At 43.3% G+C, this 12,796-nt stretch overlaps 1 protein-coding gene across 3 annotated transcripts in view; it reads right to left on the bottom strand.

Moving 5' to 3' along the window:
* The window catches only part of phf14 (PHD finger protein 14), a 54,642-nt gene extending 43,143 nt beyond the window's left edge, over positions 1-11,499 (bottom strand). For all 3 annotated transcript variants that reach the window (XM_018754429.2, XM_018754430.2, XM_018754431.2), the window contains exons 1-4: positions 11,428-11,499; positions 7,352-7,462; positions 5,495-6,237; positions 4,978-5,122 (exon numbers count right to left, since the gene is read on the bottom strand). In XM_018754429.2, the coding sequence (XP_018609945.1) occupies positions 4,978-5,122; positions 5,495-6,237; positions 7,352-7,462; position 11,428 (1,000 nt within the window). In that variant the 5' untranslated portion in view covers positions 11,429-11,499. The remainder of the gene's footprint in view (positions 1-4,977; positions 5,123-5,494; positions 6,238-7,351; positions 7,463-11,427) is intronic.
* Positions 11,500-12,796: the final 1,297 nt, after the last annotated feature.

The raw sequence follows: 12,796 nt of genomic DNA, 5'->3' as shown, positions 1-12,796 counted from the left end.
CCAGTTCAAGCTGGGAAGGTAATTGGGAGCAGCGCTGTTAGCCGGGAGTTTCATCCTCAAATGGAATCAGGGAAATGGATTCGGCACCACTTGCATCAAGGGGATTTTGAGGGTTTCTGAAAATACGCAAGAAAAAGCCACACGAAAAAACGAGTTTTGCTTTTTAAAAAAATTCTAAATTAAACAAAGTGTCTCTCTCAATATTCTGTTTCTGATTGAAATGGAACGCTCTGCATTGTAACAGCCATACCAGCCCTTTGCTCTTCTGTGCACACAGAAGTTGCCCTTCTAACTCGTAAGGGTAGCGCAAAAAAGACACATAATATTTGTGGATTGCCTCCAAACTTAAAATTTTAATGCCTGATATTTGCAGTGTAACTCAAATGCAGCATGAGTATACACTTGTCCATCCATTTATCTGACAATTGTATTGACAGAACAATAAATCCGAATTCACCTTCCAAGAGGGCTGTAAAAGGTACCTCAGCACATATATTACACAGTTGGAAGGGGCTGAGATTGCTGACCAGGCAAAATGAAATTTAAGGGCCTTTTGCTCTAAGCTCCATGTATCCAACAAACTGACATAAAGAACGAAAGGTAGAAACTCTCCTCCACACCTCACAGGTCCTAAAACCTGGACAAAGTGTGCTTTCTCATTTGAATCCAGCCGAGAGGTGGAATACGCTTGGATTGCTAAGGCTAATTTAAGGCAGAAGTACTACTTTGGGTACTGGTCGTTCCAGCTTTGTCATCTGCTCCATCCCAGTTTGTCCTCTGAGACCTAAACATCCCTAATGTCATGGTCACACTGTAGACCTGTTTCCAGTCAATGGAAAGTGAGACAGATAATCACTTCAAGCATTGTGTTCAAGCACATATTTGAATACCAAAACAAAGAAATCAATTCAACAAAGTGAAAGAATCACAAAGGCTACAGAAAGATATTTTGAATCATCACCTGAAACACCATACACTTATCCCCTATTAATCAGTCCCAATCCATTCTGGAAAACTGAGCTAATATCGAAAGACTGGATAATGAAATTACTTATTACAATATGTCTTTTTAGGAAAAGTTCCAATTTGTCTCAAGCCCATACCAGGTTCACCCCAGGATCCCCCTAATGATGCCTAATGTAAGGAGAAAGTTTACACATTAAACGTATTCAAGTGTAATGCACTAAAACAGAATGAATAATAAATACAACGTTTTTTCCTCCCTCATCGGCAAAGCTCTTTTGAATTGAACTCAAGTACTGCTAAATAAATAACTCACATCTGCATCCACAAAGCTTCACTGATCTGGCAGGGTCGTAAACATAGGCAAGTATGTAAAATGCTTCCTCATCCTTAAGCATGTTTTTTTGGTCTACACTTGGAATTGAGGTAGGAAAATAGAGTAAGAACTGTTTATTATTTTTTTTAATGTAAATTGTGAATAAATGCAAAAATTAAAGATTTGTAATTCTGATTTTTTTAAGGTTTACTGGGTCTATTAGGGCAATTCTGAGTTACTTGCATAAATTTCATACAAGGTTATGTATATAAAATTATCTTTTAAAAAAAAGGTCTATAACGGGACCGGGTCCTGCTCTCTGGTGGGTCTGGGGTTCGAGTCCCACTTGGGGTGCCTTGCGATGGACTGGCGTCCCGTCCTGGGTGTGTCCACTCCCCCCTCCATCCTTATGCCCTGAGCTGCTGGGTTAGGCTCCGGTTCCCCATGACCCCGTATGGGACAAGCGGTTCAGAAAATGTGTGTGTGTGATCTATAAAGTAAACTTACCGTGATAATCTGAATAGACTTGCTTGAGGAAAACACAGGCTATGGGTCACATTTAAATGAAAATTTGGAAAATTACAACACGAAAGTGCAAATACTTGCAAAGATACACGTGAGCAGACACGCAAAAATGCAGTGCGTCAGAATGAGATTGTGCGTCTTGGTCAGTCTGTCACACAGCCACTTGGCGCTGCTGAAAATGAATGATGAATGAAGATGAAAATTCTGACCGATTAGCTTGTATTAATGATCCGTGGATATGTGAAAAATCAGATCTCTGAAGACCAAATAACGAGATGAGTGTACCCTGGCCCTAAATGAGTACCCTGTCAAAAGCACTACAGCAGAAGCAGCGAGTGGGGACCAGACCTGCAACAAGTGACAAGTCCATGTCATTAGCTGCTATGTTCCCTGCTGCCTTCCTCATATTTTAGAATTTCAGTTTTTTCCAGAAATGTCAAAAAGGTGAAGGCTGAAAGCTGATAATGGAGTGTGGTATTGCTAAAGACATTGAGAGCCCAGCTGTGAGCCTGCCAGTTCAGGTGTGACCTGTCTTCGACTACCGCAGGCTAACAAACCTCTAAACTATGGCCCTATCCATGTCAAGGAGTTGTCGCCACTTATGCTCAACAACGTGACGTCACTGCCTGAAATAGGGCCGCGACGGCTGCCCCCTTGAATGCGATCATGGCGTACAGCCCCTTTTCTGAGGGAATCGCAGTTCTAACTCTCGCTTGATGCGTGACCTCTGTTTCTCAGTGAATGCCGCGCAGCTGGTCGTGGACCTGGCAAGGGGTGAAATATGTGTGTGAGGAACAGCTGTCCGTTTGGTTGGGGGGGTGCTGCCATCACACAGACCCCCTTCCTGTCATTCAGACACGTGTTGGGAGGAAGGCAAATGAAGGAGAAAAAGACAGCCTCCCGGCCACATCTGCTCCTCCTAACCCAAGACAGAAAAAGCTATTACTTTCCCCAAGTCCACAAAAAGAGTGACAAAAGCTATTAAAACCAATGCTGGGTTAATGTCTTATTTTAATTTAGTTTATGGCCATGGTTAAAAATCAAAGTTATGTTAAAAACAGTCTTTTGAAACAAACAGCTTGAAGGAATATGTGAAGACATCAATAACGAACAGAATATTGAAAACGCCCTGAGAAAGTCACAAAACAAAATGAGGGCAACTTGCATTTTGTTTTGTTTTCCAGCCAGGTTATGCGATTTTTTTTGCCGTGTCAGACAGCACTCCGAGGCAAGATGAGCAACAAACAATTACAGCCAAAGTCCAGCATCACTTTTCCTTGCTGAGCCTGTATACAGAACGAATCCTATTACTGTTGTACAGGGCAATAAATATCGTAAGCAGGCTTTCCTTTCAGCTGTATTTTCATTTTCACTTTCTGCTGATGCTTCCAGAGTTGACATACCATCTACAACTCCCCTATAAGCAGGTCATGACTCCTAGTCATAGCTTCTCTGTTGGACAGCTGGGAGTTATTTAAAAAAAAAAAAAAAAAAAAAAAAAAAGACAGTGCTCACACAAGACACCAGGTAGACAGCAGAAAGCCACTATCTTCATCTGTCTGTTCAGATTTCACACACTTGACAATATGAGAAATGCTATTCTAACATACACTTGGAAACAAAGGCTTTGCACCAAAGACCACTTACATTTATTCACTAAGAAACTTCTTCTCTAGAGGAACTTGGACACAAGAGTGCAGTCAACTTGTTACCTTACCCTATTTCTGTGGCAGTTAAACACAGCAGAAAGAAGTTATTAAAAGCTGGAGATGAGAACTAGCTAAAGTGGAAAGACAGCCCGTGTCGCTGATATCTCCACACGAGATACTGTTTTAAGAGGCACTGGAACCTGTTCTTATGAGGCATCAAGGGAGACATGGGGCCATGACTAACTTTTCTTGGAGTGACAATGAACGACTATGTGTATGTGCTAAAGCCTCCCCCGTATGCTTCTCCTACAGCATCCAGCAACAAAACTTCGACTTCATCTACCTTACATTCCTGGGAACATCCCAGCTGTGTTTCCAAAGTAAGGTCATTCCAGGCACTTTTACACATTTATTGTGAGAATGTGATAGGACAAAACCTTTCAGGGAAGGGTATTCATTCAACCATTCAAAAGATCTTTAACGAAAAGTTTGATTTATACTCTATATTTCTGTTAAACCGCAGCAAAAATGTGTCGAGAAAATGTATTTTACTACTACCAGAAGCTCTACAAAAACATGGATGACTTAAAAGTCTAACTTTCTTCTGCTAGAAATTTTAAATTTACTGCCTGGTCACCTCTTTGGAACTCCTTAATAGGAGTGGTTATGTGGCACTACCTAAAAAATATAACCTTTGGCCCTTGCTTTGTATTATCTGCATCCGCAGTTTCTCAGTGTACCGTTTCTGTCTCGATGTTGCTGGATGTTGAAGCCCATTCTGTTCCGTTGTTAATTAAGAAAAGCAAGAGACAAGGAGAAGAGAATCAGCCGTCTAGCTCAACAACAAATCATGAGCTCAAATACTGTCCCCAATGCACTTATGTAGTGATGTCCACAGCTAGCCCATTAAAAGGGGTCAGCCACGCTATCTCAGTGTCCCTCAGTCACTTTCACAATGTGTTTATCCCCTAGAACCCCTTGAACTTCTGACCCCAACACAAAGCACACCTGCATTTGTGTGATGGTGACATTACTGAGCAGACTGGTACACACCCCTGGTATGAGACATGCCGAGGAAAAGCTTTGGAACGATTAGTTGAACTATAGAAACATCATCTATCCAGAAACCACCAACGTCTCCTGCACATTTCTTTTGCTCTAACAACAAGAATGATTCAGAAAGAAATTAAGGTCATTCTTAGTGCAATTGCAGGCTGCTTTAAAACAGAAAGACCAGCTCATCGATAATCTCTTCAGCTGGAGGACTCTCGTGCTCTCTGTGACCACAGAAGTGCAGTGATTCATCCTGTCTCTAGTCAGCACTGCTCAAAAAGAAAAACAACTATGTTCAGAGCTGCTACCTGCGTGCTGGTGAAACAATGCTGACGAAACCCACTGCAAGTGACAAAATCAACTCCAAAGACACCCGAGATAAACGAAAACAGCGAGTTTGGTGACACAACTCAGGATTGTGTTGTTTTTACACAACGCTGCAAATCACTGTGCTGTAGCTACACCGTTTACCTTCGTGCACGGTCACACCGCAGTTGTCACACTGGATGATCTCGTCCGCATCCTCACTGTTGTCCCCCAAGCAGACGCAACAGATCAGGATGTGGTCCATCCTCTGGGAGCTCCAGGTCTGTGCTCGGTCCAGCAGCATGGAATCCTGGGTAAGTAGAGTGAAGGGGAAGAGACAATGTGCCTATTTAACATGTCACTCGAAATCCAGTAGAAATCCGACTTAGGAATTGGATGATTCTACTATCTAAACAGTTAATCTGATTTTTTCCCTAAGTCTACTATCTCTTTCTGATTCCTAGTTTCTGGCTAAGTGGATTTGTAAAGACCTTTTCCATTCAGTTTTAACTTAATATGTATATGCATTTTCAGTAGCCAGATCTGATATCAGCAAATCCGATATAAAATAACATCCAGTAACTCAGAAAAAATTAAACAGCAGCAATGTAAAATGTAGTTATGATAAAAAGGATTACTTTAAGAATGGGAAAAAGCATGGAGTCTGTTAGACATGGAGTACCTCATTGTTCTTGCTCTGGGACAGACTCAGGCTGTCGTTAGTTAGCTCCTCGTCATATGCGCTGGTGTTCTTGGTCGTTTTGCGCTTTGACTTCTTCTCCTCCTTCTCACTCCCACCATTCTCTTCACCTGCATTCTCCCCCTCACAGTCATCATCGTCATCATCCTCCTCCTCTTCACTCCCGCTTCCCTCCTCTTCCTCTTCTTCCTCCTCTTCCTCTTCTTCCTCCTCCTCCTCCTCACTGCCACCCTTGGGGGCAGCGGACTTGTTCCGCTTCTTGCCAGCCTTGGGACGCCAGTCGTTGTCGTCCTCGCTGTCGTAGTCGTCCATTTCGTTCAGCTCCTCCATTGCGCTGAGGTCCAGCAGGGGCCGGTTGCGGCGCAGGTTCCACTTTTTGGGTTCGGTAGCATGCTCCTCCACTGCCCCGCCACTGCTTTCGCACCCGGCCCCACCCCCACTGCCACTCCCACTGGCCTCTGTGTCTGAGGTCTTGTCAGTCTTCTTCTTCCCCTTGGAACAACCCTCTTCCTCCTCCTCCTGTTCTTTGCTGCCCCCATCAGAAGGCAGCTCCTTACCCTTCTGCTGTTCTTCTGCAGTGGTCTCACCACAAGTCAGATCTTTGGGCTCATCCTCTTCAGCGGCCTGCTCGTCAGCTGAGCCAATGGCATCCGACTCGCTATCTGAACCAGCCACGCTCTCCTTGGACCCGTCATCGTCACTTCCATTGCCGCTGCCCTCTGAGCCTGGAAATCACAAAGTTTGAGTAAAAAGGTCAACATTCTGGATTATTACTACCATTCTCCCAATTATGTTACAGCAATGGAAACTCACTCGAACGTGACATCTTTGAGATTACAAACCTATGCCCTTAATAACTACTCTACATGCAAACAACGATGTGCAAACAAGTTTCGCCACGGTCGCACTAAAAGGCTGGCTCTGATTTCTTGTTCTTATCTGATTTCTTATACTAAAAAGAACTCATTTTCTTTGGTGCTTAGTTAATGTGTTTGGCCCTCAACGGGGACAATGATAATTCCTAATGGAAATATTATACAAAGCTTTAAGCAATTTTAGTCATTTGTCACAAATACTGACATGCGTTTTTCCTCCCGAGGAACTCCGGACAATTAGGAGTTGTTCATTTTCATAATGCATCAAATTAAAAAAAAAAAAAAAAAAGAAAATCCAGTACCAGCATTTCATCACAAAAATGTGTTTTAAGCTTTGCTGTTCAGACATGGAACGATTTCAAAGATTGATTTTTCTTGCCCGTTTTGAATGCAACAAAGTAACTGCACTGCTCCCCCCCAATCTCCTGCCCTGGGGGGGTTACAATGTTCAGGAAAGTCATTAGCAGCTGCTGGCCTGTCTGCACCTCTGCGGGCAGGCAAGAGACAGAGACGCTGGCGGTCCTGTCCATCTGGCTGCTCCGGCAGCGTAGTGACAGGGCGCGAACGCAGGCAGCGGGACCACGGCCGTGAGGACTTCATCTCTAGCCCAGCACGAGCCTCCATCTGGCCTCGTCGGCCTCCACAGGGGGAAAAAAAAAGGCGGACGAGGCCACTGCGAGGTCACGTGTGGCAGTTCAGCGTAGGAGGGAGCGACATCCCCTGGTCTGAGTTCACTTAAGGAACATGTACATATACAAGACAATAGCTTGCTGAATCTTTAAGGCCACCCTGACATGCTGTTACAAAGAAAAATGCAGGATTTTTTACAATTTCCTATTTTAAAATGAAAATGTAATATTACATTCATCCTAACTGACTTCTCAACATGCAAAACAAGGGAGGATGAAAGTAACTGATGAAACACCACATGCAGAAAAGCAGGTAATAGTGGAGTGGCAGGTACCTGAAGCATCTCCCACTTCGAAGTCGCTGTCGTCTGAGCTGTCATAGTCCAGGGCATCCAGCAAGGAGGCAGCCAGGGGCTTCACCTGCCTGCGCTTTGAGCCCCGATCCACTGGGAACCAACACAGAGCAGAATTAGGCACGGGGAGAAAAGTGCTTTCAGCAGCTGCCTTGCAACACCCAGCTGGACCTGCTGTTCAGCATTCTGGAGAAACCAGCTAATGTCTAATGTAATGTCCCAGCACACAGTAACTGCATAGTGATCCAGTCATTTCTCTTGTCTGTCTTTAACGCCCCTTATATTAACAGTTGACTTCTCAGGTTTATGCTTCACTTAAGAATCTGAACTAATTTATTTAGCTTTGAATCCATTTGAGGAAGCAACGCTGCATCAATTGACTGATGATGTGCTAGGCTTATCAAAACCTAAATACATTTAAAATCCAAGTAATCAACTTATTTTACCAAAGAATGGCTAAAGAAAGCAACTGGCAATGAGGAGCTGAAAACCCTCGAAATTTGTGAATGCTTGTGGCTTCCAAAGATGGTAGTTTTTAATGTGCAGGAGCCTCCAAAATACAAAAATCTCTACTACTTGGCTCCCGCTAAATGTCAGGATGGAACGGAGCAATATTACCAAGAGAAAATAAAATTGTCCCGTAAAAAATGAAAGGATTGTCCAGGAGCTATCCAGCTAAAGTCCTCAAGGGCCAAGTCCATGAAGTTTTGAGTTACAGCTGGTCAGTGAACCACCTGATTTGACTGTCTTCACTGAACCATTTAACTCCCTTCCTGAGCTCTCAAGAGGTTTAAGGAGGGCTAGAAAAGCAGCTCGGTTCACTCCACGAAGGCCAGAGATGAGTACGGAACAGCCAGAAAAATGACACACCTTCATCACAGATTTTCAACTGACCCGAACCCAAATGCAACGCAGTCCACATTACACACTGTACATAGGTTATCCTCGACCTGCGCTGACCTTTCCATGAAATGCACTGCAATATTTTCGAGGTCCTAAGCTTGGTCATACTAACAACAAAGGTTCCATCTGCTGTATAGTAATATTAACTGGCCGTGCTTCTGCAAAGCACCTAAGTTTGTCATTTTATGGGTCTCAGCCAGCATTTCAATGTCTAGCACTCATGTGGTTCACACAAACTTTTTTCTTTACAAATGTTTCCTTTGAGATTCTACTGAAGTTACTTTTTTACAATAGATAGCAAGCAAACATGTTAGTATTCTGGTGGTGTAGAATAAGCTAAAGGAAGTAGAATTAGAAATTAAAGCGAAGAAACAGTCCATCAGCTCAGACAACACGGCTTTGACTCTCTTACTTCGGACACATCATGTGGAGAGAACAGTCAATGGAATAGGACATCATGCTGGGCAAAGCAGAAGGTCAACGTAGAAGAGGAAGGCCAGCTATGCGGTAGATCAACACAATCACCACAGCCATGGATGCCCCACTTCCAAGTCTTAGCTGGTTGGTGGAAGATGGGACGCTTTTCAGGAGAACTATCTAAAAAGTCTCCATGAGTCGACATCGACTCAATGGCACCTAACAAACAAACCTAACAGCGCATCATGAAAATATAATTACAATACTGTACTGTATTTATATTATTCTATAATAGTATTTTAACAAGAATAATGTGTGAAACTAGTGAAAATATGACTAATCTCTTACACAAAGTAGCATTAATGCATGTTAATTGTTTATATACATGTTTAAATGGTCTATATAACAGTACAAGGGGGTTTGCAACTTATAACGAAGTCAACTTACAACAAGGTCATTGGAATGGAACCCCATTGTATGTCATTTACCACCTGTACTGGGTATTACAGTGGATGAAGGCATTGACTAAATAAAGAATAATAATATGTAATCTAATGAGGATAAAATGTAAATCTGAGACTGGTCATAGACATGTGTAAGGTACAGAGTGTAACGCTTCATTCTTATTCTCATTCTTATTATTCTCACTATTTAATATGACCACAAATATCCTGATGGCCCGTTTTCAAAAAACAACTGGTGACAGTTATCAAAGAAGCCCATGTTTCAAAGTGATTTCAAATGCATAAACAACGAATCCGTGCCAAGTCACATTTAAACAGACAAATTGTGAATTATTTTTATCATTTGAAAATGACCCATCAGATCAATGCACACTGATAACACCAAGGTGAACCTTTTTGCCCCACAGGTAACTTCTCATCATGATGCACGTGCTGGCTGCAGTGCAGTGTGTCAGGGCATCTGCAAATGGACCATTTCAGTAATAACACCCTGACACGTCAGTGTCCTGTCTCATTAAAACTGTGTGCTTTGCATGCAAGGAGACTTAACTGTATATCATCTGAATACAATTTAAGCTTCAGGAGCAGAGCTGGTGCTTCACAGGTCCTGGACAGTGGGCTTAAATCTGGCTATGCCTAAGTGGAGTTTGGATGTTTGTGTAGGTTTCCTGCCACAGTTGAAGAACTTATTATTCAGGTGAACAGGTGATTAAAGGGAGCAGACCACACTCCCACCTACACAGGAGGGGTGGCTGTGAAGATGGTTAGCAGCTTCAAGTTTCCTGGAGCCAGCACCACTGACAACTTGAAGTTAGCACAACATATTCCAGCTGTGGTGAAAAAGGCTCACCAATGCCTTTACTTCCTCAGACACCTCAAGAAAGATCTAATGTCTGTGCTCAGCAGCTTCTACAGGTGCACTCCAGAATCCATCCCGAAGGGCTACATTACATCCTGGTACGGCATTTGCTCAATCCAGGACTTGCGAAGCACGAAAGAAGGTGACGAGGGAGGCTCAGAATGTTATTGGAACACAGATTTCTTTTGTACAGGACATACTGTATATGACACACACTGCCTTAGAAAGGTGACCATTATTATTAAAGACCTCAGCCACCCACAGACACATTCCAACGCAAGGCCACTTTCAGACAGAGAAACACAAACACACGCTTCTTCTGTATAAATACTGTAATGATGATGTCAGATTTATCATTAGCGTTTGCATTTATTATTCAGTATTATTTTTATTATTTCATGAGGGAAGCGCAAATGGCACAGCAAGTAGTGCTGCTGTCTCACAGCAAATGAACGGTGCGAGAGGATGCGGGTTCGATCCCCACTCACTCTGCGTGGAAGTTTGCATGTTCTCCCCGTGTCTGCGTGGGTTTCCTCCCACACTCCAAAGACATGCTGTGCAAGTTCACCCATCGTGTGTGACCGACAGAGAGTGTGTGTGTGTTCCACTGATGTATGGATGAGTGACCAATTGTAAAGTAGTGTATCTAGCAGTGTAATTCACCTTGGTGAATGAGGTGTGCGGGTTGATGACACACATATGTGACATAGTGTTCACTGGAAATCACTTTAGAGGAAAGCATCTGCTAAAGGAATAAATGTACACAGAAAATCAATTTTACTACATACAATGACCCTGGATGAACTAGTGTGAGATCAACAAGCCAGGTCAGTGCGAGAATCACAAACTTTTGTGACAAACATGTAAAATGTACTCTGACTTGGAACACCAGGATCACGATGACAACACGAATTCTCTTGAAGCTGAACGCACCCTATTAGGTTTATAGGGCCTATAAACAATGGATGGGAAACCGTAGTAGGTGAGCACTGCAGCTACTCACACGTCCAGAGCGCCCCCCCCCCCACATGACTCGTCAGGTGTAATATCACTGCAGACCTGACCGACAACTTATTTTTACCGCGTGACTTATATACCGTGTTACACGGCGTGTATGAGATGCTTGGTGGAGCTCCATATATATACTGTGGACACTTTGAACACGTTGAAAAGGTGGCTCATTAGATTAGCAGCGGGCGTCCGGTTGACGCGGGCGTTAACTAGTCGTTAGCCGTTAGCCGTGTGTTAGCCGGCGACCACCGCACCGACCGAGGGCCACGAAGCAGAAGGACCGGGGCAATAGCCGGAGGGCTGAGACGAGAGACAGGGGCCTATCGCCCCTTTCTTTATATGATATAACCGAGAACCTTCTCCGCTACAGAGACAAACGATAAAGACAAAAAGAGCCGACTCACTTTGTCAGACCCGACGTTCCTGAGCTGAGAGAACGCGCGCACAAAGAGCAGCTCCTCAGCTCGCGCAGCGCCTATGACGTATTTAACACGCGCCGACGAGAAGCAGCGGAGGCAGCGGAGATTTCGCGGCGGGGGGGGGAAGTCATGTGTTGTGGCCGTAGTAGCGAGACGCAGCGTTTCGCCAGAGCTTCGGTTTTCTCATTCAGGCTTTAAAGAAAAGAAAAATTGCGAAAGAGTCCATAAAAGCCAAGTAAAATAAAGAAATAAAACCTTTTAAATCACTCAAATATTAACATTGACATTGTATCTTAAATGTCATAGACTGATAAAAAAATCTAGAGCATTGCTGAGGCTTGTTGATGTTGTAACTCATGTTGTGACGATATTTTTAAGCATTTAATCATTCAAATAAAACTTTGCTCGAATTTCTATCAGTATTGAGTTTTTTTTTTTCACCTTTCAATGTCAGCACATTCATTTTCGTGTGACTAAGTTCTGCGTCTTTATTTTTATTTCAGTCCGAGACTCGCCTCTTTCTTTGTCATTTGTGAAGGATGTGTGATATGTGGTTTTTATTTTCGTCAAGTTAGCTTGAACATCAAACGACTAAGGTATCAAAGAGCACCTGAGTGAGCGAAGGAGATCAAACCAGTCAGAGTCCTGCAAAGCACAGTAGCTATCCAGCATTGCTCCTATATGGATCAGTGGAGCTTGGAAAAAATATTTCACATATGTGTGTGTGTGTGTGTGTGTGTGTGTGCCTTGTACCCATATACATAGAACTAAGGTCCTATGGGACTTCAAATTCCAAACTGACAAGCAGTTGCTGGCCAACCAACCAGACATAGCGGTGGTCGACAAAGAGAGGAGGGCAACTGTGATAAATGTAGCATGCGATTTGATGACCAACTGCTATGATGGACGAGACATACCATGCTGAGCTGGGGATTCGAGCTACCATATAGCAACAATGTCATTATTACTTGTTAACTGGCTTACAATTGTTACTTAATCTAGAATGTCCAGGAGGGGCGGGCAACCGCTGGCCCTCGGACCCCCGGAGGTTTTTTTATCCCTCCATTTTGTGAGTTTTTGTTCCTTTCCTCCATGGCCGGTAGGCATACTTATAGCTCTACAAAAAGTGTTTTATTATGATAGTCAGTAGTCAAAAGTCTTCTTTGTCTCTTATGTGATGTATTGTTTTTCTTGCCTTATGTCTGTGTTAAAGCGCTCTGTGTCGCCGCGTGAGAAGAGCGCTCTATAAAAATTAATTGAATTGAATTGAACTGAACCCCAAGTGACAGCAATATCAGAAAGGAGGAGCGTGAGAAGATCGAGAAGTAGCAAGGGCTGAAGGAAGAATTGGAAC

The sequence above is a fragment of the Scleropages formosus genome, chromosome 23 (assembly GCF_900964775.1).
Source record: "Scleropages formosus chromosome 23, fSclFor1.1, whole genome shotgun sequence".
Lineage (NCBI taxonomy): Eukaryota > Metazoa > Chordata > Actinopteri > Osteoglossiformes > Osteoglossidae > Scleropages > Scleropages formosus.
Note: the sequence above shows the minus strand (reverse complement) of the source record. Positions and strands in the feature narration are given on the sequence as shown.